The 26,977-nt window shown below is 53.6% G+C and overlaps 1 protein-coding gene across 6 annotated transcripts in view; it reads right to left on the minus strand.

The window, feature by feature from the left end:
* The window catches only part of DENND2B (DENN domain containing 2B), a gene marked incomplete at its 3' end in the record, with an annotated part of 109,157 nt that overhangs the window by 2,877 nt on the left and 79,303 nt on the right, over nt 1-26,977 (minus strand). For 5 of the 6 annotated variants that reach the window (XM_082659778.1, XM_082659779.1, XM_082659777.1 and 2 more), the window contains 13 exons: nt 20,188-20,339; nt 18,083-18,298; nt 16,987-17,083; nt 16,321-16,365; nt 15,129-15,313; nt 13,940-14,049; nt 13,679-13,748; nt 10,793-10,870; nt 10,112-10,252; nt 6,241-6,389; nt 1,836-2,013; nt 1,498-1,539; nt 404-515 (listed from right to left, as the gene is read on the minus strand). In XM_082659778.1, coding sequence (XP_082515904.1) covers nt 404-515; nt 1,498-1,539; nt 1,836-2,013; nt 6,241-6,389; nt 10,112-10,252; nt 10,793-10,870; nt 13,679-13,748; nt 13,940-14,049; nt 15,129-15,313; nt 16,321-16,365; nt 16,987-17,083; nt 18,083-18,298; nt 20,188-20,339 — 1,575 coding nt within the window. Of the gene's footprint in view, nt 1-403; nt 516-1,497; nt 1,540-1,835; nt 2,014-6,240; nt 6,390-10,111; nt 10,253-10,792; nt 10,871-13,678; nt 13,749-13,939; nt 14,050-15,128; nt 15,314-16,320; nt 16,366-16,986; nt 17,084-18,082; nt 18,299-20,187; nt 20,340-24,014; nt 24,141-26,977 lie in introns of those variants that run through there. The other variant, XM_082659780.1, reaches the window with a different exon arrangement.

Here is a 26,977-nt window from a genome sequence, read left to right on the forward strand (position 1 = left end):
AACTAGTGTCCGGTCAGCGAGAAGAGTCTCTGCGGTTGCCAACTGTCTTCAGGGTTTTTCTCCCCAAACTTCCTGAGGTAGAGAATTAGAGGCAAGAGGTAGCTCTGTAGCCTGGGCCACCCTAGAAGCAGCCCCAATGTTTAAGTTTCTGAACTCCCTCTGATAAAATACCACACTATTTCTCTCCCCTGAGACCCAGTCAAGCCACAACTCCTAGAGCCACACTAGTGGGGCTAGAGAATTCTAGGCTAAAGCGAGACCAAGGTCCTATACCTGAGCTTCACTAGCCAGAAGGGTCTGGTGCATAGAATCAGGGTCCAAGCCCCATGAGGCCCAGGCCCAGGCCCAGAGCAGAGGGAGTCTGGGACCAGAACTGATTCTAACTGGGGCAAGCCTCACTCACCATCATCGGAGTCGCTGTCAGAGTCCTGGGAGATCAGTTCATTCTTCCTCTCTAGAGCCTGCTCCAGAGCCGCCTGCAACTTCCTAGGTAACAACGTGTCCTCGTCATCCATCTGCAGGAGAAGGAAACCACACAGTGACACTGACTGAGCACTTAACTTCGTGCCAGCCCTGTTTGAAGAGCCTGAATATATAATCTCGTTTCATTCTCCCAAGAACCCTGATACTATTATCAACCTCATTTTAAGATGAGAAGCTGAGGCTCAGAGAGAGGTTGAGAAACTTGGCCAGGGTCACAAAGATAAAAAGTGGTGGAGCAGGTGGCATTCACTGCCCAGGACCAACAGGGCTTCCTACCCCAGCACCACGATGAAGTCTCCCCAGTTCCTCCATCTTCGGCTCCAGGGGGGAAGCACGGTTGGCTGGGGGAGGGGAGATTGTGGCCCAGCCTGTGTCTCAGGCGTGAGGCGAGGCTGTTGTGCCTGTCTCTGTATTCTGGTTCAGTGTCTGCATCGTGACGTTCGTACCCAGGAGTCGTAGCTCTGTCAGTGGTGTGTAACAGACTACATTCCCAAAGGCTATGGCATTGGGTTGTGTTCCTTTATAGAGAGCTAGGAGGATTTCCACCACCAACAGAGGCTTTTTGAAGTTGACAATGATTGCAAACCTTTACATTCCACTGCATTCTGTGTGTCATGTATAATCCTCCAGCAACATTTCAAGGCAGGTGTTATCACCATGCGTGTTTTAGAGATGAGAATTCTGGTTCAGAGAAGTTCAGAGGCCTGTTCAAGATCATGTGTCTCAGAGGGGGCAGAGGGCAGAGGTCAAGCCTTTGGATCCAGGCCATGTTCTTCACACACTCACACTGCCTTCCAGAAGCTGACGATGCCGACCAGAACAGCAGATCCTGCTGAGGTCAAGACTTCTCAGACCAGCTTCTTTCTACCCTTGTCTGTTCTGTGAATGTGGAACCCAGAGGGCTCAACAATCAGGCTGTGAAGGTGGAGTCGTGTGTGTGACAGTGTTGGGTGCTCTGCATCAAACAAGCACCCACCCTGGGTCAGGCCATGCTCTGCAGCATCCCACTCTTACCTGTCGGATGAATCGGTCAGACCCCAGATTCACCATCAGTGCCTGAGAAAGAGTCACGAGGGACAGTGATTCACGATATGAATCCCTGTAGTGCCCTTCCCAGGCCTCCAGCCCTCCTGGATTCCCAGGGTCAGATAACAGGAATAACTCCAGCCAGGGAAAGACCTCCCAAGGAGAAAGGATAAGAGCTGGGTACACAAAGAAGATCCCAGCAGCCTCGGGCCCCCACCCCCACCCCTCCTGGGGGTTTCTGTTCCTTCTGTCCCTTCTGTCCCTTCCTTCCTCCACACCAACCTCCCCCCCACCACCCCCCGCCGCTGGCTCCCCAGGTGGCCCACCTCCTCCACAGGCAGCTCCTTCAGTTTGGGGAGGGAGCTGGAGAGCAGGCCAACCAGGAAGGGGGTGGGACAGCAGACGATGTCAATCATGGAGGCCGGGAGGACAGGAATGAAGGTGTGCTGCCAGGAGAAGGGGTAGAGCAAGGCCACCACCGCATGGGAGCAGCTGGATAGGGTACTGGCAGACAGACAGACAGACAAAGCACTGAGCCCAGGCCCAGCACCTTCGGGGAAGGGGCGTTACAGCCTGCTGGGCCAGGCTCAGGACATCCTTTCATGTTAAACCTCCCAGTGCCACAAAAATGCTAAGGAGTCTTGGGCCTGCCTGGGTCTGACCTTGCGGACTGGTAAAGCTCCCACATTGCCACTTCTCGGGACCTCAGGGACAACGGCGCTACCCTCTTTGGTGGCTCTACCTAGGAACAGTCATAAAGGTACACAGCAACACTTGAACACACATATACACCCCCAAGAGCCACCCAAATGCACAGGTGGGCCTGCCTTAGTGTGGGAGTATCAGCTCAGGCCAGGGAGTACAAAGGTAACCTGAGCAAGGGCTGATCACAAATTCATAGTAAGAGCTGGAAGGTCATCTTATCAGGTCCACATTTTACAGCTGGGGCCATTGATACCCAGGGTCAGTCTGGTCATAAGTGGCACACCTGGGACACAACCAGCTCTCCTGTCTCCCAGCCCAGTGTTACTTCTACCATTCTTCTTCTCTATCCATTCCTCCTTCTCCTAATTGGAAAAAGTGGTCTGACTGAGGGCCACTGACTGAGGTGAGGCTGGCACCATTCTTAACCACTCCCATCTGTCCTCTCATGCTCCAGGACATAGCCAGAGGCCTCAGTGGGGCCATCCTTCTCTTGGCCTAGAGGGGGGCTCCAGGCCTCCAGCACCACAGGGCTGGGTGGCCAGGCAGAATGACCAGTGGGAGACTGGAAGGAGGATCTCCCCGATGCTAACTAGAAGGCACAGAAGTGAGTGCTGAGGGACAGTATGGGTCACCAGTCAACACAGGAGACACACCCGGCTTTAACCATCCACCCGTCAGGAAAGGAGTCGAAAGCACTCCCCTAAGGGCCATATTACATATGAGGAGACAGAGGCCCAGAGTCAAGTTCCTTCTCAAGCCTGCCTTTCCCGCCCTGTCTCTCCGCATCTATTGGCCCCACCTATTAGCTATGAAAGCCCTGGGCTCCACTTGATCAGCTCCAACAGGGATTCTCTCACCCTTTCATGACTAATGCCCACCAGTCAGAGAACATGGTTCCAATCCATGACAGAAACAACCCCTCCTTTCCAGAAGGACCTCGGGGGACGTTCACAAGCGTTTTGGCAGCCAGTGCCTTGCTTGGCTGTCCTACCACCCCATGGACGACTAAAATACTGCTGGGCCTTGAGGCAGAGACACAGGTATCCTGGCCCTGAGAGTCCTTCCCCTAAGGACAGCAGCTCCCCACACCCCAAGGACAGCCATCTGAAAAATATCTGGAAAGGGGCTGTCCAGGGTCAAAGGAAACACAGCTCCACAATGCCTTACAGTGGGCCTGGGACTTGGGAGGCAGAAGGCTTGTACAACCCTTAGGGCGCACACACACACACACACACACACACACCACACACACACACACACCACACACACACACACACACCACACACACACACACACACACACACAACACACACACCACACACACACACACACCACACACACACACACACACCACACACACACACCACACACACACACACACACACCACACACACACACACACACACACACACACACACACACACACACACACACACACACACACACACACACACACACACACACACACACACACACACACACACACACCCTAGGCCAGAGGGACCAAGGACTTGTGGAAAACCTAAAAGGTGAGCAACGGAACAAGAGCTGGCTGGACTTACTGAGTCTTGACCCCAGTCCAGGCCTGTGTGCCCTCACTGGGCTGCCTATTCTGCCCCTTTTCAGTCAGAGGCAGACCCCAAGCAGGGAAGACATCTTTTCTAAGACCCAAGATTGGCAGGACTTGAATGCTGAGCCAGGCCAGATCAGGGCCCTGGGGTATTTTCCTCCCCAGATGGTCCAGGAGTGTGTTCAGAGGCAGCTGAAGCCACAGGAAACGATCACTGTATTCACAGCCCTGTTGGAGCCAGGCTGAGGGCCACGGGGGTGGCCAAGAGGAGGCTCTGTCCTGGGTAAGGGAGTGGAACTTTCAAGAAAAGAAACCTCGGGGTCCAGGCTCTGCTAGGGGCATCAAGGTCTGACCAGACCAGAGCCTCACAGCTGGGTAGCGGGGGCTTTGCTGGCAGACAGTGAACACGGATGGCAGAAAGGCACAGACGGGGCCCCAGGGAGCTGCCATAGCTGGCTAGTTCCGGTTGCCGGCTCGGTCCCTTCACAAGGCCTGATGGGCCCATGACACACACAGAACTGTGGTGTACAGAAACACTGAGGCTGTGACGGGAAGTGGAGAGCAATCTTCTTTTCTAAACCTGGCTCTCTCTGGAAAAGCCAGAAGCTCTGGGTTTTCCTCCTCTTTACTTCTTCTGGGCTGAGGGTGGCCCTGAGTTCCTGCGCCAATGCCCTGTGAGGGCATTTGGGAGTCCATTTCCTCATGACCCTCTCATACACACAAAAGAAAGACCCCAGGGATCGTGGGCTTATTGGGGACAAACCAGGACGAGGATTCTTCTTTTCTGCCTCTCATATCAGCGCCTAGCGTACGTTATGGCACATAGCTTAATAAACGTCTAAATGGCTAAATTAATTCCACCACTCTAAAGAAACTATTGCCCCCCGTGATGGGTTCTTTGATGAAAAATTATACAATGTGTTGCCGAGATCTCATCCTTTCCCTGCCTGTCCCATCCCCTACATATACCCTTTGCTATGGTCTGAATGTTTGTGTCCCCCCAAATTCTTTGTTGAAATCCTAACCCCCAAATATGATGATATTAGGACATAGGGCCTTTGGGAGGTGCTTAGGTCATGAGAGACCTCATGAATGGGATCAGTGTTCTTATAAAAAAAGAACCCCCCTTCCAGCATGTGAGGACACAGAGAGACGCCAACAGCTATGAACTAGGAAGAAGGCCCTGACCAGAACGTGACCAGGCTGGCACCCTGATCTTGGACTTCCAGCCTCCAGAACTGTGAGAAATAAATTTCTGTTGTTTATAAGCTACCCAGTCTGTGGTATTTTGTTATAGCAGCCTGAATGGACTAAGACGCTCTTTTTTTTTTTTTTTTTTTTTGCGGTACGCGGGCCTCTCACTGTTGTGGCCTCTCCTGTTGCGGACCACAGGCTCCAGACGCGCAGGCTCAGTGGCCATGGCTCACGGGCCCAGCCGCTCTGCAGCATGTGGGATCTTCCCAGACGGGGGCACGAACCCGTGTCCCCTGCATCGGCAGGTGGACTCTCAACCACTGCGCCACCAGGGAAGCCCTAAGACGCTCTTTTAAAGAGGAAAAAAAAACCTTGGCTGCCTAGAAGAGCTCGGCCTCTTCCAGAACACCTCATGTCCAGTGACGTTTCTGCCGCCCCCTCCCATGGCCACAACCATCTGGACCTCCTCTGCCTCTAAAATCATAAATGCCAACATTTCAGACTAAGACTTGTGATCTGTTCAGCTCTTTTCTTATTCTTCTTAATCCAGCTCCCCTGCCTCAATGACCTCTCCAGTCCCTGGGCTTCTTTCTCCCTTTCCTAGTTTGGCCAACCTCCCTACAACCACTCTCCTCCCCAGCACTCTCAAGACCCTCACCTGGTCCTTCTCTGCAAATCCCCACATGCCTGGCCCTGGGTCACTCCATCCAGTTGCCTTCTCCAGGTGACACCCTCACTGGCCCCCTCACTGGATGGCTCAGCACCCCTCATACTATCCCTAGTCATGCCCTTGCCCCTTCCTCACTGTGGCTCTTCCTAAAGTTCATCACTCTCTTATAATTCAGCATCCCACAGAGGTGGCCTTGCCTCCCCCTCCAGAGGAAATGTGGCCATAAGCTAGAAATCTTACTTTCTTACTTCCTTCCTCCACATAAATAGATTTGTACCTCTACAATCTTGGCTGTTGCAAAAGCAGCAGCGTCTGTCTTTTTCCCTCCAGCCAAGTCCTCCATTGGGTTCTCAACCCTGCCATCTTGTGTGCTCGCAAGCCCTGCTCCCTCAGTCATCCTCTCTGCCCGGGTCTGCTAACCTTTCCTCTCCATTTGATCTTTTTCTCACCACACACAGACGCACACATACACATACACACACACTCTATGCACAAATACGACTGGCTGGCATATACTAGGGCTCGTAAATCACATTGGATCAATTAGTGGATGTGCCTCCCCCCCTTCTTCACTTCACCTGCTGGGCCCTACCTGAGCTTATCTGCTACAAAAATGACGCGGCGCTCCAGCAGCAGTGAGGCAAAGATTCGGATAAGCTGGCGCACACTGAGGCAGGTAAAAAGGCACTCGAAGTCCACATGCTCCAGCCGGGAATCCATGGGCCGCCGCAGCTCTAACACCTGCAGGAGAACAGTGGGGCAAGTGGGGCAAGCCAGATCAGGTGGGTGCCACTCCTGGGTCATACACAAAGCGACCGGAAGCTGGCTCCCCTTCCCACCTGCTTTCCCAAGGCCTCTAACCCACCCCACTGTGTAGTAAGACCCAGTCTCCTCCTCCACTCAGACCACAGCTCTGCCCCCACAGTACTCAGACGCCCAGCCTGTGGGCAACAGGGCTAACTGAACATGGGGGAGGCTCTGGAAGGAAGGAGCTGGAGAGCCATGTGCCAGGCTCTCAGGAAAGGGGGGAGGAGAGCTGGCTGCTCTTACAGATGAGGGAGGCAGGGAGCCACACAGCTTCATCTGCACTGCCCTCCCTGCCCTCCTGCCCGTCTCCCCAAGGAAAGGACTTGGCTCTGCGCTGCCCAGCTCCACAGCTGATCGCTGCCCCTCCGCGCGGCTCTGCTCACCCATCTCTGGACAGACAGTGCCAGTGTCCTTGTTGCCATGCCCTCTCTCTTTCCTGCTAGGAAGAGTTTCCTTCCAGAGGCTCTGTCCTGGCCTCTATCTCTATTGGCTTGTCTAATCCCTGTGCCAGGGACAAGGGAAACACAAGCTGGCCATTCCACAACCTTGCCAGGAAGCAGGACTCTCTTTATCAGGGCCAGACCTAGCAATCTTCCCTCCGGAGAGGTTGCAAGGCCACTCTGAAGGTTGGTGCTGAGGCGCAGGGACCACTTCCCTGGGGGCAGTCATGAGGGTGGAGGGTGGCAACTGACCCTGGCAATGAGAGCAACAGGAAGTGCTGACGCTCAGGCCAGGCCAAAGCAGCTCTCACCCGGGCCTGCCTAGGCTTCCCCTCGCTTCCTCAGCGTATGTGGGCAGCACAGATGTGTAGGTCTCCTGAGAGCCAGGAGGGAAGACGCATGCCCTCTTTTAGCCCTATGGTATCAGAGCCCTCCTCAAGAGGCTTCACCCTGCCTTATCTCATTTGTTCCTCAGAGTCTAAACAAGTGAAGCTCTAACTCCTAGTTCAGTAGTCATCCCTCTGGGCCCAAGGGAAGCAGCAACATGGGCACAAGTTGCCCTAAGGATGTGTCTCTTTTATAGGGTTCTGTTTACACTCTGTCTCTCCCACCGGATGGCGAAGCCCCAGAAGGCCCAGTGATTAGCAGGATGTGGGGTACACCCAAAGTGCTCAGTGAACGTGCGCTGAAGGGATCCCTTACCACAATCACGCCAGAGGCCTCTGCACCCCTCCTGCCCTTGCCCCACCTGGAAGAAGTCACAGTGAAGCTCCCCCAAGCCTCCCTCCTGAGAGCCTGCATGCGGTCAGCGCCCCACTCCTACTACCCCGAGGGTCCGGGCTCCTCCAGGGAGTGAGGGTTCACACAGGAAGCTCACAGGACCTGGGCCTCTCTTCATTCACCTGCCCTCAAGGAGATCACAGTCCAGTGAGGCTGAATGAGCCTAAACCATCACAGCCCACCAGCTACGTGTCAGGATAGGGGAAAGGCGTCATTAACATCTGCACAGGGCGCTGAGAGGGCTGAGAGGTCAGGGCAGCAGCTCAGAGCACAAGATGCTTAACTTGGTTGTCCAAGGAGAGAAGAAGGGAAGTGTCTACTAGGCAAAAGGAAGCAGGGTTCAGGGACAGTAAGCGAGTCAAGTCAGAGCGTTGAGACGAGGCTGGTGCGTGGGCTGGGCCCCATCCTGAAGGACTGACTCCCAGGCATGCTACTGGGCTCTCAGGGTAGGGTCGGTGGTCCTGCCCCCAGGTCATGCATGAAGCAGGAAGTCCCTCCAAAAGAGCGTGGGAGAAAAGATGCTACAAGAAAGGCCTTAAATGGCATTCGCCACTCCCAGCAAACCCAATGTTTCTTTAGTCAGACCGTCTCCACTCCCTGCAGCAACTAAGTTATTTCTTCTTCCCTCTCCTCAAACCCAACATCCACCTCTGACTCTCGGAGGATGACCTTCTTTTCCATTGTGAGAAAACTGCAGCCATCAGATGAGAATCCAGAATCTACAAGCCATGGCCCTTCCTTGCTGTTACACAAGGAAGTGCCCTTCTCTCCTGAAAAGCCAGTCTCTCCCTGGATCCCACCGCCCTGCCTTCTCACTGACAGTCTGACTGTCCCTTCCCTCTGCTGCTGCTTTAACCTCTTCCTCCAATGGGCCACTCCCACCAGCACCCAGACAACCACCTTCAACAGACTCTGCCCTGGCTCCACGTTACCCTTCAAGCACTGCCCCTTCCCCATTTCTCCCCACAGCCAAACCTCTTAAAAGCTGTCTCTACAGGCTAGTCCCCCTCCTCAACCCCATTCACTTCTCAGCTCTCTCTACTCAAGCTTCTCGGTCCCCTGACCGCCCCCGTTTCTGAAACTCAAGGCGTCCCGCCACATCTCATCCTGACCTCGCCTGAGCCCTCCTTCCTTTCTTGAGAGGGCCCCTTCCTTGGCTTCCTGGGACTCCTCCTGTCTTAGTTTTCAGGTCTGCTGCTCCTCTGCTGCAGGCCCTCTAAATGCTGGAGGCCCTCGGGACTATCTTCTCTTCCCTGTCTACACTGTTTGCTACTAAACATCTTCTCCGGGATGTCTCGCAGGCATCGTGAATGTAACGTGCACGGAGTCAAGCTCTTCCTCCTCACAAACCTCCCTCAGGTGCTCCATCCGCTGACCTGTTGCTCAAGCCAGAAAACTGGGAATTCGCCTTCAAATCTCCCCAACACTATTCCCTATTTCCAATCAAACACAATGTGCTATTGACCCTAATTCTAAGGCACATCTCCAGTCCATCTATTCTCTTCACCTTTTCGTCCACACCTTAATCCAAACTCCGATCATCTCTTGCCTGTACTACTGCAACATATCCAAGCTGGTCTCCCTGTTTTCACTCCAGTCCATAATCTACACAGCAGCCAGAGTGAGCTTTTAAAATCACATCTCGGATCTCATAACCCTGCTTTAGAGACATTCCAAACCCTGAACTTGGCCTACAGGTACCTTGTGATTTGGCCCTGCTGTCTATCCACCCTGCTCACTCCCTTTTTCAACCATCCTGGCCTTTTTACCCCGTTCCTTGGCAAGCGTCCACACTTTCCCAACTTTTGCTTTTACATGCTGTCCCTCTACCTGGAATAATCCTCTCCCGCCCATACCCTTCTCTTTTAGTCTCCCTCCTCCCACTTCATCTGGTTGACTCTACTCACCTTGGGTCCCCAGTAAAATGTCATTTCCTCAGAGAAGGGCTTTCCTGGCCCCTAATCTAAAGCACATCCCGTTACACACTCTCACTCTGTGCTTTCACTTGGCACCTAACACTTTTAGGGGTTATCTGTTTCTATGTACAAGTATTTATTTAGTGTCCGTCTCTCCCACTAGACTATGAACTCCACAAGGACCAAGCTGTGCCCCTCTTTAACTATATGACTCTGCCTCAAGGTCTGCAGGAACCCTGACTGTGAGAGAGCACATATTCTGTCAACATTTGATGAATGAATAAAAGGTGGCCTGCAGTTTAGTCCAAACAGGTCAGGGAAGGCCCCTAGAAGCTGCAGAGAGTTGAGCAACGATTACAGTTCTGTCATTCACTCTTTTTAGTCCCTGTTGGTGAGGTGTGCAAATGTGCTGAGCAAGGAAGGGGCCGTGCTCGGCACCCCCAGAGACTGAGCTTGGCCCAGCAGGTCCCACGCCAGCCCCAGTCCATGGTCTGAGAGAAGAGGCAGCAGAAATCCCTACCTCATTGCCAGCCCCCGGCAGGAATGTCTTCACTTTGATGGTCTTCCCTGGGGCAGGGAAGGGTGATTCCATGAGACTTCTCATGAAGGGATAGACCAAAGCGGCGGAGATCCCACGCCGGCGCTCCACCTCATCTAGGACCTGTGCCCACCGCCAGCAGCCCAAAGAGGAAGGGTGTCAGGGCGCCACCCTCCCCTACCTCCTGGGCAGAGAAGAGGGCAGCCCGGCATCTGACCAGCCCGGGCCGAAAGCTGGGAGATGATGGACTATCTCGCCAGGAGCTTCATACCCTACCCTTCCCGTCTCCCTGGCCACTCGGTGTCGGCTCTACTCCCTAACTAGTCCTTGCCTCAGACTCCAAGATCTGAGTAGCTGGGCAAAGGAAATACCACTTGAGGTCGGGTTCCTGGGCACTTGGCTTCCCGCAGGGTCTCTGTCCCCAAGGACTCAGCTCCGCCCACGGCCCAGGGTGAGCTGTGACATTAGCAGACACTGCCGGTGCAGGAGCTGGTATATGGGGAGGGAGTCGGAGAGCTCGCTTGCACTTGCCCTTGCATTCTCGCCTTCTCTCACCCTCTCACACACAGACAGGTGGTTTTCTCATCTAAGCCACATGCAGATACTCCTATGGGAGCTGTCAGCTGGGGGAAGGGGGAGGGAAGTAAGCCAGAGCCCTCTTACCTTGGAAAACAAGCCGAAGCAGCCAAGGCGGCTGATGACACAGTACACCTCTGGCAACCGAGGCCCCTTCCCACTTGGCTGGGCCAGGACAAGGAGGAGAGAGACACAGACACAGAGGACGCATGGTTACTATATCTGACTCCTTTTCCTTGGGAACTGAGGACGAAGCACCAGTCTTCTAGTGAAGACTCTGGGCCTCTTCTAAACCTCTACTCAACCAGGCCCCCAAGGAAAGGGCTGTCACTCTTTGGGGGCAGGCTTCAGCCTCTGCTGGGCCTTCCAGCCCAAGGTACCAGACTCCTGCCAAGCTCTACACAGGCTCCGCCCTTCCCCCCCAGGAAGACACTGATGGGGGCTGGCAAAGGACAAAGCGGTTGGGCAGAGGCTATAGGGTGATTGTGGATTTATATCCCTAAATCCCCAGGCCCCCAGTGGTAAGGGAGGGACTTGTGTACATCCTTAGGAGCAAGCCAGGCGGTCTTCTGCCTCCCAGAGGGGACATTCTGCAAAACATTCCTGTTCTCAGTTGCTCTTTTCTCCCTTCCTTGATCCATCCCCATTCTAGGAAAGCAAACTGACACCAGATAAGAGAAGCAAACTACTATTTATTGAATATTTACCGTATCCGAGTCCTGGGCTTGGAACTTTCCAAAAACTTGTTAGATAGGCATTATTATCCCCCTTTTATTGATGAGGAAACTGAGCTCAAAATTATTAAGCCATTGTCCAAGGTCATGTATAGAAGTCATGGAACCAGGAGTCTGTTTCTGCCTCTGATTTGCTGTATTACCTCTAAAGTATGCTGCCTTCTGACAGAAAGGAAGGGAAAGAAACACAAAGAGACTGGGCAGAGGCATGTACAGAGTAGAGGAGAACAAAGTAAAAGGGGGGTTTAAAAGGTAGGCAGCTGAAGGAGATGTGCACTGAGAGCTCCCCAGGCCTGGAGCCCCCAAATGCAGGCTGGAGTGAGTCCACAGGAGTTGACTTCTCCAGCCAGGGGCTGGCAGGGCTCTGTGGCTGCCTCTGGCTCAGAGGCCTGGAGTGCCCAGCAAGGCCGAGCGGGGAGGGAGCAGAGCAGCAGGTGCTGGCCCCTCATGCAGGCTGCTAAGCAAATGCAGATGGGCTATTTCAGTCTCCAAACCTGCTGGCCACACGTCACAGATCTAAAGAGAAGGCAGAATCTGTTTTTGTCCATATTAGGCCTGAAACTCACTCCTCTCTTCTTCTCTCTCCCCCGCCTCCCCTAAAGCCCCAAGTGATTAAAACAAGTATGTGGGATTTGGGTTAGAATCATTGTGTCCAATCTGCAGGAATGCCGAGCTAGTGCCAGCCCCCTTGGCAGGGACCCAGCCCAGGCCCTCTCTGAGCACGCCAGGACAAACATGCTCTTCCCTGGGGGCAGCAGGCCCACTGCAAAGGAGCAGCTCTGCTCCATCTCTGCTCCTGCAAAGGCAGCCTTTGGAACGCTACCCGCCCCCCCCAGGCCCAGGTAAAGCTGCCTGGCTCCCCACCTGGCATCTGTACTGCTCTACCTTCCCTTAGCCCCACTCACCAGGCATTCTATCTCCAAGTACTCCTTCTCCCCAGACTACCCTTTGGGGTGATCCAGGATACCAGACTTGGTGTTAAAGGACTTGGAGTCAACCTGGCTCTGGCCCTGATTGGCTGTATGACCCTAGGCAAGTCATTCTACCTCTGAGTCTCGGTTTCTTAATCTAAAGAACATATATAATAATACTGGGTTGGCCAAAAAGTTGGTTTGGGTTTTTCCATACGATGCTATGGAAAAACCCAAACCAACTTTTTGGCCAACCCAATGCCTCATGGGCTATTATGAGTAATAAAGAAAATGACATACTTAAAGCATCTAGCCTGGAACATAAACAGATCCCAAATCACAGTTCATTCCCTTTGCCCTGCCTTCTACATTGAAAGTCCTACCTCCTCTACTGGACTATCTAACGTTCCTTGAAGATAGGTGCCATGTCTAGCTCATCTTTATGTGCCTTTAGCGTATGCTGCCTAACCCTCAGCAGGTGTATGCTACATGTTTCTGAATGAATGAATGAACAGCCCAGAACCCTTCACCTGGAGTCCCTGCTATGCATCACCTTTGCCGAAGATCCCCCTCATCTGCCCCTTCTCCCACTAAGGCCTGGGAACCCTGAAACTCTGTCAACAATACCCCTGGTGAGCCCCAGGGGAGTGTGTGACAGGACTCTCTTTACCTTTACCTCAATCTATTTCCCAGGACTAATGAGAAGAGGGATGGTGTAGTGCTTCTCTCTCTACAACATGGCTTATATTTTCAAAACCCTCCCTTTCCCTTGAGTTCAAGGCATCTCTCCCAGAATCCCACAGAAGGTACTGCTCTGTCCCTGCTCAGCCTCCAGCCCTACCAGACCATGGACAGGATGCACATGAGGTTGTCCAGGTATGGGGGTGAGGAAGGTTGTCCTCCACCCCAATCTGATGCACACACACATACTGCTGGGTTGATGTGATCCTGCAATCAGGATCAGCAATCTGAGCCTGTAAGCCCAAAGTAAATGAACAAAAAGAAAAAGTATAGAAGAGCTAAAAACATATGACAGCCCAGTAGAAAGTGATCCAATCTCTTCCCTTATTGTAGATTATCTTAGATCCTGGGGCCCAATCAGAGGGGAACTTTAAGTCCTGCCATCCCAGGGAGTGCTTCGTGGAATGTGTGTGCGTCTGTGTGTGTGTGTGTGTGTGTGTGTGTGTGTGTGTGTGTCCGTCCTCAGGCAGCATACAAGGAAGCAGAACATAGAACAACTTGAGTTTCTACCAGCTCAAGTTAAAGAAGAGCGTACACACATACAAACACTGTGGCCCAGTCCCTGAGGACCGAATGGCCCTACTTACTAGTAAGCGCCTGCAGTAGCCAAAGCGTCTGCTGCCATCCTCCCCAGTCAGCATGAAAGAGAACGTCTCACTGGAACAGGGAGAAGTCTGGCATCAGGGAAATATCAGAGGACCCAGGAAACAGCCCCCAAGAAGAGGGACCGCCCAGGAAGGGGGTGAAAGACCAGGCTGCGGTAGGAGAGGAGGCTGGGACTAGGGTGGGCCAGAGTCAGCTGCCCACTGTTATGGGGGTAAAGGAGGCTATGCTAGACCAGGCCTCACCTGCTGTACTCTGACACAGGAAGCCAGTCCTTGGCATCAGGGAAGCAAAACTGGGGAATGGCCTTGAGCCTCTCTTCTGCCTCCCGCATCTGCTTGGTGGGTCGGTCCAGCTGCAAGGAAGAGGAATATGGGGAGAGAGAGATAAGAGAAGACGTGGAACTTGGAACTGGTGGGGGGTAGCTGACAAATATCTCCTCCCCCGAGAGTCCTAGGTGGCACTTGCCCAACTGGCATGCTTCTCAGCAACCCTACCCTGACCCCACTCCCATTTCTCACAGAGAGGTCCGGGTGTGGGCTGAGTCATCATTTATTCATTCAGTATATGCCAAACTAGCACTTTCTATGTGGCACCTGGCATGTGCTGGGCTACCAATAGAAAACCAAGCGGACAAGGTCCCTGTCCCTGTGCATTCTGGTCAGCAGAGTGAGACAATCGACAACAAAATTTCAGAGGGTGCACGAAGGAAATACACAGGGCGATATGACAGAGATAAGTGGGTGGGTGGGGCTACTTTAGAGTGTCTAGAAAGATCTCCTATTTGATCGGAGAATGAAGAATGAGAAAGAGCCAGCAGCCAAGTGAAGAGCTGGGGAAAGAAGATTCCCGGCAGAGGCAATGGCAGAGAGAAAGGGCCCGAGTGTTACAGGAAGAGAAAGGAGGCCAGGCGGGCTGGCTGGGGGCAAGCAGGGAAGGAGTGGTAAGAGCTCAGGTACGTGGGGGAAATGGGGAGTGAGTGCTAATGGGTACAGGGTTTCTTTTGAGGGTGATGAAAATGTTCTAAAATTGATCACATAACTGTGACTATACTAAAAGTTATTGAATTGTATGCTTTAAACAGGTGAATTATATAGTATGTGAATTGTATCTCAATAAAGTGGTTAAAAAAGAGAAAAGAAAAGTAATAAGGTAGGAGAAGTAGCTGGGGGCCCTTCCTCAGGACCCTTGAAGTCCTGGAAACAACGTGGATCTCATTCTAGGCACGCTGGGGGGTGTTCTCTCCGCCCTCATCCTCCGAATGCTCACTGGCCCAAACCCACCCCCTCTCCTCCCTCCCGGCTACAGGCAGACACGCTCAGTGCAGTGAGGTGAGTTGCTAAGGCAGGAACAGGATCTCTCTTCTTCCCCAGATGGGCCAGGCAGAAAGGAGGAGGCAGAGGAAGGGGCAGGGAAGGAGGGAGGCGGCCTCACCTTGGGAAACTGGTAGGAGACCTCAGGGAGGTACGTGTTTCGGGATGGCTTCCTCTTGAGCGACACCACCACGAAGCACTCGAACAGCTCCCGTTCCTGCCACTCGAGCAGCTCCAGCTCCAGGGTCCGGTAGCTGGGTGCGCGCTTCAGCATGGACTGGATGTGGACCAGGCGCTGCGTGTGGGCTGGGGGCAGGTCACACGTCAGGGACGAGACCCCCACGTTAGCCCCCTCCACCCCACGCTCAGGGCTCCATCCCCAGGGGTCACCTCTAAGTGCAGGAGCCTAGTCTGACGGCCTGACACAACGAGGTCTGGGGGAGAAGTGGCAGGAGCAAGGTGTGTAGCCTGTCTGCCCTGACACAGTCAGGGCGTCCTGGAGCCTCTGGAGGCTGAGCTGGGGCCAACAGACTGCCTGAGCCAGGCACATCCAGGGATGCATCAATGGCACCCAGCCACCCCTGCCCCTGTGCCAACAGGACTAGAAGATATGAACATCCACGAAGCCTTCACCCTAGGGCCCCTATCAGTCCTTGGACTTGGACCCTTTTTCCCTGTCCCCAGGCACAAAGTCCACTTGCCCACTTGCCTGGGGGACCAGCAGAGGAGGGAAGGAGGGAGCTAGTTCCCACATACTTTAATCATCCAGGAAGGTCTAGGCAGGGCTTCCCAGTAGAGAAGGAACAGAGGTTTGCCCAAGGCCCCCTGGAACATGAAGGTCCCAGAACCTTTCCAGGGAGGTGGTAGCTCCCCTCTCTAGGGAGAGGGAAGGTGAGTGGCCTCAGGGCCTCCAGAGTACCAGTTTCCTCAGACTTTGGCACACTTCTTACAACCAGAAGAGGTACTTGTAACCTACCGAACCCATCTCTGACTCTCCAGATTCACAAAACTTACCAGGCAAACCTAGCACCCAATTTTCATGGACAACAGCTTGGGAAAGTAAGGCAGGGTCACCAGCCTTAAATTTGGGAAAAGGAGATGGTTGCATTTAATCTCTCAGGGTCGAGCTCCATGACTGTAGGAATGGACTCCCCTAGAGCTCCTTGCTCTGTTGGCCTCGTATCCTGCCTGCCATCGCCTCTCCAAATGGGGCCACTCTGGGATATTGGAACTGCATGTGCAGATAAGGGAAGGCTGATTCCCCACAGCCAGGGCAGGAAAGGGGTCCATGCTCTTGGGGAGCCATGCCTCACCTTTGAACCTGTCGTCGGAGTCGCTCTCGCTCTCACTATTCTCATCTAGAAAAGTTAAGAGCAGAGTGCATGCTTGCTGAGCCATTGCCCCACAGCAAATGTTTTCTGTGCCCCCCACCCAGCTCTTCTCATGAGGGATGTACCTCGTCTGGGCTCCAGTGGGCCCCTGGCTAGGTGCTGCGTGGCCCGGGGCCAGGGTCCCTCAGAGCTCAAACTGCAGGTGCTAATCTATATCCAAACCCCTATCCACCCAGTCCTGGTTCGGGGCAAGCTGAGGGCCGAAGTTGGAGGCTGAGCCAGCAGAGAGGCCTATCAGCCTGGAACACAAGGGTCTTGCCTCCAGGAGGCCAAGATTTGAAATGGGAAACAGACCACAGTGCTCAGTAAGTCTGGCCTTTCCTTTTGCCAGATGCAGATTCCCACACCCACTTTCCTATTCAGGGCCTCACAGCCCAAAGTCTGCACTAACCCTTCCCAAGGCTTTCTTCCCTCTTTGGCCCTCCCCTCCTATGTGGCCACTTTTTCACAAGGCTCTACCCTCCTAGAAGACAGGAGGATCCCACGATTGCCCCATGGAAGGGTAAACTGAGGCTAGTCCATGCCTCTCCCCACTTCTAATGCCCAAGGGCCCCAGAAACCTGAGCCAGCTCAGGCATCCAGGCCTACCTCTCAGTGATGATGTCTCAATGCTGGACATGGACAGCTTTTTTAACCTCTTCTTTCCCCGCTTGGCATTGTAGATGGAGTTAATTCTTTGGACAAGCTGGGTGAGAAAAGCAGGGAGGGTGAGGCAACCCTAACACCAACTGCCCCAGCTCCTCAGAAGGCTGATTTACAGAGGCCGTCCATTCCCTTATTGGTACAAGCCTTCTGCCCTCTCCGCAATGGGCCCAGTACTGGTCTCCCTCCTGCACTGGCCCCAAGGGCAGACTGGTGGCTCCCCATCTACTTGTCCCCTTAGTGGTCTCCTGCCCCCAAGACAAGGACTTTACACTTAGCTCCCCAGAGGAAGGAACTGTGATCAAACTAGACAGGATGGGAGCTCCTGGGTCTCAAGAGTCCCTGAACCAAGTGAGACAAAGAGCTGCTCAGAGGCAATAACAGGAACAAGGATTGAGCCTTTCTCCTCTGGGCTACAACCTGGGGCCCTGGCAGGAAGGAGCTAAATTCCCAATATACCCAAGCATTGTTTGCAGGCTAAAAATACCACTTGGCTAAATCCTGCTGCTTTGGGCTGGGGATTTGGGCCTGGCTATCTATGTGTGCAAATCATTGCTGAAAACTCTCAATTCTGAGAGTTATAGAAAGGAAGACCCATGTTTGGGTCCTATGTCCTTCAAAGCCTGGAGATGTCTCTGCATACACAGAGACTTCGTGCACCCCACACTCACTAATGGGGAGCTTCTTAAGGACTGTTTCCATCCACCCAGTGGCGTAGAGTACTCCCTGGGGGCCAGGCTAGCCTGTTTTCCCCTAACATCTGCACAGCATTAATCACTTAGGGCATCTTTATTGATAAGAAAAGGAAATAAGCCAGATGAAAAAGAAAGGCCAGTGCCTGGACCTGAAATTGATTTCAGGAGAATTGAGGAAGCAGGCCCAGATTAGGGAGGGAGGGAGGGAGGGAAGGAAGGAAGGAAGGAAGAAAGGGAGGAAGGGAGGAAGGGAGGGAGGGAGGGAGGGGGGGAGGGGGGAGGAGAAAAGAGCCACTGCCTGCCTGCCCACCTGCCCAGCCCCAGCCAGCTCCAGCTGGGGAGGCTACCTTGGGAATGCGGCGGGCCCGGCGGCTGGACAGCAGTTCACTCGTGGTGCTGAGGCTGTCCTCATTGAGGCTGGAGGGTGAAGATGGCAGGCTCAACTGAGCCAGCAGCAGCATGTCGTCATGGCTGTGCCTCTTGGGTAATCGTGGCAGCCGGTGGCTCTTCCTTTCTGACCAGTTCCCACTGCGTAGGGACTGGCTGCCGGGTTTCAGGGAGAGCTGGCATGGGAGAGGGGACATGGGAGAAGGACTCAGCACAGATGCCTTGGCTGGCACCTGTCTGCTGGGACCTGGACAGAGAAGCCACAGGCTGGCATCCCAGACTCCTCCAAATCCCACCTGGAATTTCCATCTACCAGGGTTTCCTCTTTTAAGAGCTCAGCTGCTGATCAGCAGCTCAGGGCTAGATTCGATACTTGCTTCCACAAAGGAAGCTTAACTACTTCTTCCAGAAAAAAGAAAGCAGAGACTAAGAAAACTGGGCTGTCTATCTGAGTGGAAAAAGAAGACCAAGTGAGAAATCTGCGGGCCCCTCCTGAGCTCTGGGACACGGCTTAGACTCTGCTCATTACTGGGTGTGGTCGACGGAGCCAGTCTCCCCCACTCAGCCCCTGAGTTAGTCCTAAAAGGCTTCTCTAGCAGAGGCCAGAATACATGTCAACCCAGCCCTGCTCACTTCTTCCAGGGAGAATACAGGGCTCTGACCACCAAAGCCTGGCAAGGCAGGCCTCGGAGCCAGTGGCTCCCTCACCTACATGGTCCTGGACTGCTCCCATCCCTGCCTGGATCTACTTTCTGCCTCCCTCTGTCTAGACTGACACCCTTCAGCACAGGGCACCTTACTCTTGGCGGATCCGGCTCACCACCAAAAAGCCAGCACCCCCGCAAACTTGGCATGCCTTCCACCTGCCGTCTGGTTGTGGCATTGCCTCTCATCACTCTTCAGCAAGTCCTCCTTCCCTCCCATCCCCCAATTTCCCCTTCCCACCCAATCAGTCTGGAAATACAAATTCAATGGAAGCTTATTTGAACAGAGCACATTAGAGAGGTAAGTCTTTTATAAAAAGTCACATCATTCCAAAGCCAGAAGAAATAATTTTTATATTCTCTAGCCAGTGTTATAAAATATCTAGGAGAGGGGCTTCCCTAGTGGTGCAGTGGTTAAGAATCCGCCTGCCAATGCAGGGGACACGAGTTCGAGCCCTGGTCCGGGAAGATTCCACATGCCGTGGAGCAATTAAGCCCGTGCGCCACAACTACTGAGCCCATGTGCCACAACTACTGAAGCCCGTGCACCTAGAGCCCGTGCTCTGCAACAAGAAAAGCCACTGCGATGAGAAGCCTGCGCACTGCGACGGAGAGTAGCCCCCACTCGCCGCAACTAGAGAAAGCCTGCGCGTAGCAATGAAGACCTAACACAGCCAAAAATAAATAAATAGATAGATAGATGAATAAATAAATAAATAAAATTTATTAAAAAAAAAAAAAAGTCTAGGAGAGTTAGAGTTGCTTGGGTAGGTCCAAGATAGGATCTCTATTCTCCTGCCTCCTGTCCACCGTGGACAAGGCCAGAATGAGCTATAGTCTAAGAGCTTCCTTCAACTCTTCACCTTTCTTCTCATTCTGCCTCTATCAGTCCATTCCTCGGAGATTCATCCATTCAACCATTTATTCAGTGGGAGTGGTTCCAGGTCCTGGAGACACCTGTCTAGTTCTCCAAATCAGGTTCTTGGGCCTACGCCTGGCCCCTAAATGCCAGTGCTGAGATCAGTTCTGCCAGAGCTGCAGAATACCAAGACTCCAACCTGGGCCCTGTCTTCCTGTTTCCAGGAAGGGGAGGAGAAATAATGATTAGACAGGAGACGACAGGGGCTCCTGCCTCAGTTTTGCAGCTCAGAGCTCAAGCAGTGAGGGGAAGAAGGTGGGACAGGGTGCCCCTAAGAGCACATCTCGATTGGCCACAAGCATATCGACACGGCAGAAGTCCCTGAGTGCAGAGCTCTTCCCTGACGTCACCTTCGCCTAGCACTAGTGAGGCAAAAAGCCTGAGTGGAAGCTGGCCCACGCCTCGTGCTGACCCTCCAGGCCCAAGTCAGGGCTGCTGTTACCTGAGCGGGTGGGTTGTTGTACTTCCTGTCCTGAGGACTCCACATCCTGTGCAAAGAGTCCAAGGAGTTCTCAGACAGTTGCTGGGATTTTCGTCCTGCTCTTCGGCTCTTTAAGTCCACATCCTCATACGGATTCTCCTTGGGCAGATCTCCTGCAGAGGAGGAAAAGTTAGAGAAGGGGGAGAAGGCAAGAAGGAAAAACACACACACACACACACACACACACACACACACACACACACACACACACACACACACACACACACACACACACACACACACACACACAAATAAACAAGCAGAATTCCTGTGAGCCAAAGAGAGTGGCTTCTGCCTGGCCCTTCAGCTCATGAGTCATGCAGCTGCCCGTCTGCAGTGGGGAGGCTACAAACAGATGCTGGCTCCAAGTCCAGAAGCTGAACCCCCCACCTCCAGTTCAGTTCAGCCTTGCCTGGCCTCTGCTTTGTAAATTCAGGGACTGCACAAGACTGGCTCAGCCACCCATGCCTGTGCCCAGCCAGAGGACAAAGCCAACACCAGGCGTCTCTCCTTGGCTCCAGTCCCTTTGCTGCAAAAGCCCCAGAGATATACAGTTCAAGGTAGAAAAGGCTTTCAGAGGTCACACGGCTGTCCCTTCACCCACTGCTCCCTGAGGACCACTTCTGGAGATGGGCATGGAAGGGCGCTGCGAACTCTAGGGTGCCGGGCTTCACCAGCCCTCCCTCCTGCCTGTACGCTGTGCCACAGCTCTCTCAGGACAGGGCTTTTGCCTGGTACACCGAAGTGGTGAGCGCTCAGTATTATTTGTTCAATGAACCGCTCTGACTACAGCGTCACTCCACTTCCTCCACCACAGACCTCAGCAAGAAGACAATGGTCAGCAATCCCCTTTTGGAATAAACTCTCCTGCTATGACACATGGGAGATGTGAAAGGCTTGAAAGGAGTTTGGGCTGGAGGGGTGGGGTTGGTGGGGAGTTCTTGTTTCTCTTCTCAGGACTCAATTCTAAAACCCCTGGCAGTAGGCACTGTATTGGCACTCAAAGTCCAAAGCATAGTCCCTGCCCTTGAAGAGAAACCCCTTCCCACAAGCCATGCCCTCCTGCCCCTTTCCTGCCAACACATACCTGGACTTTTCTAAAATATAATAATATCATGAGCAGGGTCAGTCCTAGAATCACAGTCGTGCAGCAGAATCACAGTGGTGACAAGGTCCACGGGGACTGTGAGGAAATACTGCCCTCTACTGCCCTTTGTCTTGTCTTTCCTTAGCCTCCCCTCGGTATCAAGGCCACTGTTTGGGACGCAGGTACTAGTGGCCAGAATGCGGCTTTGCTGGAGGTGGCACACAGGAAGCTGCTAGCAGGGCTCACTCCAGCTTCTCCAATCAGCAGCGGGATTGAGCTTGGGTGATCACTGAGCCCCAGGGATGCCTGCCCGTGCCTCCCACCATAGAGGAGTTCAGACGTCACTTCTCAGGGAGCAGACAGAAGAAAGAGCCATAGACTAGACACAAAGGCCACTGGGTGTGTAAGCTTTCCTAGGATAGGACACAGGAGAAAAACCAAATCCCTACATGCTTCTTTCAGATTTTTCCATTTCCAAAACCAAGATCTCCCCCCGTTGTGGTATCTACTTATTACTATCATGGAAAACCACCATGAACTTAGAAAATGCCTTTACAGAGGTGTAGGAGGAGGGATGGGGGGGGCTGTGAAGGGGGGATTTCGGTCACAGCTAATTAGACTGCCATGGGAGCAATACAAATCTCTGTAAACTTATGAGTCAAAGATGGGTCAAGGAAGGATTTGGGACTGAATTAAGTGATTCCCAACATCAGCAGAGTCCCCAGCAATTGAACAGACGTTTTCCTGTAACACAGTCATGCTATGAAAATGACTTGTCTCCATTCCAGAGCCCTGACTAAGCAGAGCTGGCCCAGCAACCCTGCCTCCAGAAGCCAAATATGAAACCTGGCATCCCCTGCATGTTTTCTCCAGCCTACCCCACTGTGGGCACTTTGGGAGGAATCAGGATAGACTCTGTATGTCTTGGTCCCTCTCCAACATATATCCTACAGCAGTGAGGTTGGGGGACCAAGGACTGGAGAAAGCCAGGACACAGTCTTCCTGATCCTGTGAAGCAGGACAGAGCTGAAGGGGTCAGGAAGAACATTTATTCTAGGCTCATCAAATCTAAACTGCTTTGGGCTGGATGACCAGCCAGAGTCCTTATCATCATGCCCCAACCTACAGGATGACCCTGTCTCAACTCCTTTAGAAGAGTTGCTCCAAACTACTGACACTTGGTGCTGGATAATTCTTGTGGTGGTGGACTATCCTGTGCATCTGTAGGATGTTTAGTAACAACCCTGGCCTCAATCCACCAGACAGATGACAGTAGCATCCCCTCAGTTGTTACAAACAAAAAAATGTCTCCAGACACTGTCAAATGTCCCCTGAGCAGATGGGTGGATAAATGGATGATGGGTGGATGGGTGGACAGATGGACGATGGAAGGAAGGAAGGAAGGAAGGAGGAAAGGAAAGGAAGAGAGGAAGAAAGGAAAGGTGGATGAGTGGATGGGTGGACGAAACTGTGCCCCCATTCCCACTCACCCCATTAAGAACCACTGCTTTAGACAGATGTTTCTAAACTTCCTAATAGCTTCTGAGTGCCATGACGTGAGTCCCAAGGCAAACCCTCTTTTCCTCCCTCCTTCACTCCTTCTCTTCTCTCCCTTCTTTCTTTCCCCACAATCAAAGCTGTGAACATTAATATAAAATCCAAAGTTCCGGACTTCCCTGGTGGAGCAGTGGTTAGGAGTCCATCTGCCAATGCAGGCGACCCGGGTTCGATCCCTGGTCCGGGAAGATCCCACACTCCACGGAGCAACTAAGCCCGTGCGCTACAACTACTGAGCCTGCGCTCTAGAGCCCGCGAGCCACAACTACGGAGCCTGCGTGCCACAACTACTGAAGCCCGCACGCCTAGAACCTGTGCTCCGCAACCAGAGAAGCCACCACGATGAGAAGCCCGTGCACCGCAACAAAGAGTAGCCGCTTGTCGCAACTAGAGGAAGCCCGTGCGCAGCAGCAAACACCCAACACAGCCAATAAATAAATAAGAATTTTTTTTTTAAAGTTAAAAAAAAAAAAAAATCCAAAGCTCCAAGAAATAGATGTAGGAGACTGAGGCCCAGGGAAGTAATAGATGCACATCAGTGATAACCTGGGAACTGAGAACAGTTGGGAACACCAGGGTCTCAAGCCCAGTATTGCCTCTGGAAACTAAATTTCAGGAAAGCCTTAAACGCCTGCTCCTCCCGACTGTTCAGCCCTAACGTCAGCCTCTTTCTTCTCCAGCAAGGTTAACATCCTCTCTGATATAACCAGGCCACTAATCATTTCTCCAGGAAATGACGGCTGGCCCTGGCCCAAGCCCTGCCTCCCAGCCTTAGCTTGGGCCCTTCACAGCCCCCGTTCACCTATTACTCTCAGCTTCCTGGACTGTTCTGACTACCCTTCTGGAGCTGCCTCATGGAGACACTCCCAGCCATCTGTCCAGGGAGTAAGGGTGCCCAGGGGATGGGGATGTGCAGAGACCAAGCAGTCCCCGAGGCCTAGAGCCACTAAACGGAATCTGCTGAGAGCAAATCAACCCCAAAGCAATGGCTCAGAGCTGGGAGAGGAGGAGGGCTGGAGAGCCGGGCTCGGAACCTTCTCTGGAGGAGCAGAGCCACAGCGAAGCGGAAGAAGCTGGAGCCGAGGGGAGAAACCTGGGGAAGCTTTGGCAGGGACATGGATGGGAGACCGGAAGCCTGGCAGACCTCAAGACTTTCACCTGCATTCTTGCCCACGCAGCTTCCTCGAGGGTGCTCCACGCTGCCCTTGGAGAGAGAGAAGAGGTAGGCCCTCCTCCCCCGAGGCCTGGCCTGAGCAGCTCCATCTCATCAAGCCCAGCTGTGGAAGCCAGAGGTCTCAACCTTTCCCAGCTTTGCTGATGAGACAAGGGACAGGGGCATCGCCAAGAATTTCTGCTTTGCACTCTTTTAAAGGCGCTGGTCAGAGCCCAGACTTATCACATGGATCTTCTTGAAGGAAGAACCCAGTCCCACCTAGCCCTGCCCCCACTCCTCCCCACGTCTCCTTTGGTCACTAACCACAGGTGCCAAGCACCCCACCCCCCAACAAATGCACAACTGGAAGAACCAGTTAGAGAAGGGGTGTGTCTGTGCACAAGCACTGAGAATTTCCCCGAACGGAATCTTAAGCTTCCCAGACCACACCCATGGCTAGGGCCGTGGGTCTGCAGATTCCCTCCCCAGCCCTCTCCTGCTTCCAACCAGCTGTTTCTCCTGGTTCTCAGCCTCCTCCCCACCCTCGCACAGTGGAGACAGGGCCAGATTAGGGGCCCAACTCCCGCGACAATACATAGCACATCAGATGGGGAGCTCTAAGGGGCCAGTTGTTACCACCCTCCGAGGCTGGACAACATTTACCAACTGCCCGGGCACCGTTCCCTGGACCGCACCTCTGGGCGGCAGCCTCTATGCTGTTAGATGTCTCTGTTTCCCAGCCTTGGGACAAATGAGAGAAGAAGGCAGAAAGAGCAGAGGCTCAAAAAGCTTTGCAGTAAGGCTGACTGGCTCTGTCCCCAGCTCCCACCCCGCTCAAGTTCCTGGAAACTCTCCCTCAGCCCCAGCTAGCTGAGGGGAGTGGGAATCTCTGCAGGAATGCAGCCCAGGCTCCTTGGTCAGGCGCCGAGGCCACTCCACATAACTCTCTAATAAGCTGCTTCCTTGGGTGCATTTTTAACTGTCAGGCTCAGAACGCAAACGATTATAAGGCTTTGTAGGATAGCAGCGTCTTCCAGAGGCAGACGTCAAATTGGACAGGCGAGAATTAACCAGCCCCACGAAGCAACATGGCAGTAACTTTATTTCTGAACCACTCTATTGCAAATTAGCAAGATAACCTCAGCCTGTTTTGGAGTATTTCACCCCAGTTCCCAAGGTGTCATGCCTGGTATGGGCAGGAGGCTAGCACACTCCCCAGGGCCCCTCGTTCAGGTCCAGGGCTCACGGAGAAGACGTGTTAGTCTCTGGGCCAGCTGGCCCTCAGCCTCTTACAGACACGGAACTCCAGACCAATGGGCTGGTCCCCGAGACAAAGACTCAGCACGGGAGCTCTGGCCCGTGCCCACCTCCCGCCACAACCCGATTATCACACCCCCAGAACAAAGCTCCGTCTCGTCCTGGGCAAGGGAGGCAGCACAAGAAAGAGCTGGATAGTCCAAACCCGAACACCTCAGCCTCGCAGAGCACAGGCTGGGCCAAGAAGACAGAGAAGGCTCCCAAGAAGTCAGGCACTGGTCAGTGGAAGGCAAAAGTGAAAGTGACATTCAGAGTTCAGCAACAAGGGCCCCCCACCAAAGCCTTTAAGGGTGTGGGTCCAAATTCTTGGGCCTGTCGCCAGGGAAGGAGAAAGGGTAAGTCAACCAGAATCTGAGAGAAAGAGAGAGATTCTCCCTTGTATTTCCCTCTGGCCTCCCTGGTCAGGTCGAGAAGTTCAGGCGGGGCTGCTCTGGGGATACTGAAGGAGGAAAACGTGCCCAGGGCACTGAACAACCGGAGACGCTGAAACCCACCCTACCCTCACACCACAAGGGCGACGCAAAACACCCAGGTGCCCTCCCTCCTCCCTCCTCCCCATCCCTCTTCCCCCACTCTCTACACAACGCTCCAAAGACCCAGAAGCTAGTGGAACAGCTAAGGAACATGCCCCAGTCCCAACCTCACCTCATACCAGCCCTCGCCCCTAGCTTCTGGCTCGTCCAGCTAAGAAGCATGCAAGCTGCTCCTCTATCTTCTTGCCTCCTTGAGCAACATCTCGCAGTGGCCGCAAGCCCCCTCCACTGAGTGAGGCTCAGACACACTTGCCTCCCCGTTCCTCTGGACAGGGAGAAATGGTTGAAGCAGCCCTTTCTCTATTCCAGCTCAGCTGATGCAAGAACATTCCCCTGCATGAGATCCCCGGGCAGCACAGAAAGGCTGCAAAGCCTCCTCAGAGAAGAGAGGCCAGCGAGGCCCCAGCGTTGGCAGCGCCTGGATCCTGAGCAGGGGGGCAGCTGAAAACTGGAGTCTGCCCTGTCCCCTGCAGCAGCCACACTGGGTGCTCCCAAGGGCCCTGGGCAGCAACGACACATGACAATTCCTCTCAAACTAGAGGAAACAGACTTGTACCCTGCTCAGGGCCGGGAGGCAGATGGGGCTGTGCCCCTGATCCCCACAGCTCTGGACCTCAGCTCTGGGCGACCGTGTGTACAAAGCTTTTTCCCAGTAGTAAAGGAAGAAGCCTCCCTCCCCAAACCCGTTTGCTGTTCTGGAGAATCTCGTTCCCACAGTCCTTCTGATATGACCGAATTTCGGACGGCTACATGCTATACACTCCCATCCTGGGAAAGCAGTGCCTGTGTGGACCTGAGCACTGCTGCTGGCTTCCCAGAAATCCTGGCCCAGCAAGTTGTACGGAGAAAACTGGGAAACCGATGGCTCCCATCAAATGAGGGAATAGAGGACCCTCTCTTCCGAAGATCCCACAGTCTTATCTGGAGGGTTCTCCACTAGGGCCACTCCTCTCTGTATCATGTTCACTCACTAAGACTATGTCCTTCAGCCCCCCACCCCGGCCTAAGGCAGAGATAACACAGAGACAGAGACAAGGGTGGGAGCGGTCAAGGGCAAGGGCACTTGACCTTCCTTTCTCTTCAGAGACCTACGCTGAGACACAC

This window comes from Grampus griseus (genome assembly GCF_964374135.1).
Source record: "Grampus griseus genome assembly, chromosome: 8".
NCBI classification, from domain to species: Eukaryota; Metazoa; Chordata; class Mammalia; order Artiodactyla; family Delphinidae; genus Grampus; species Grampus griseus.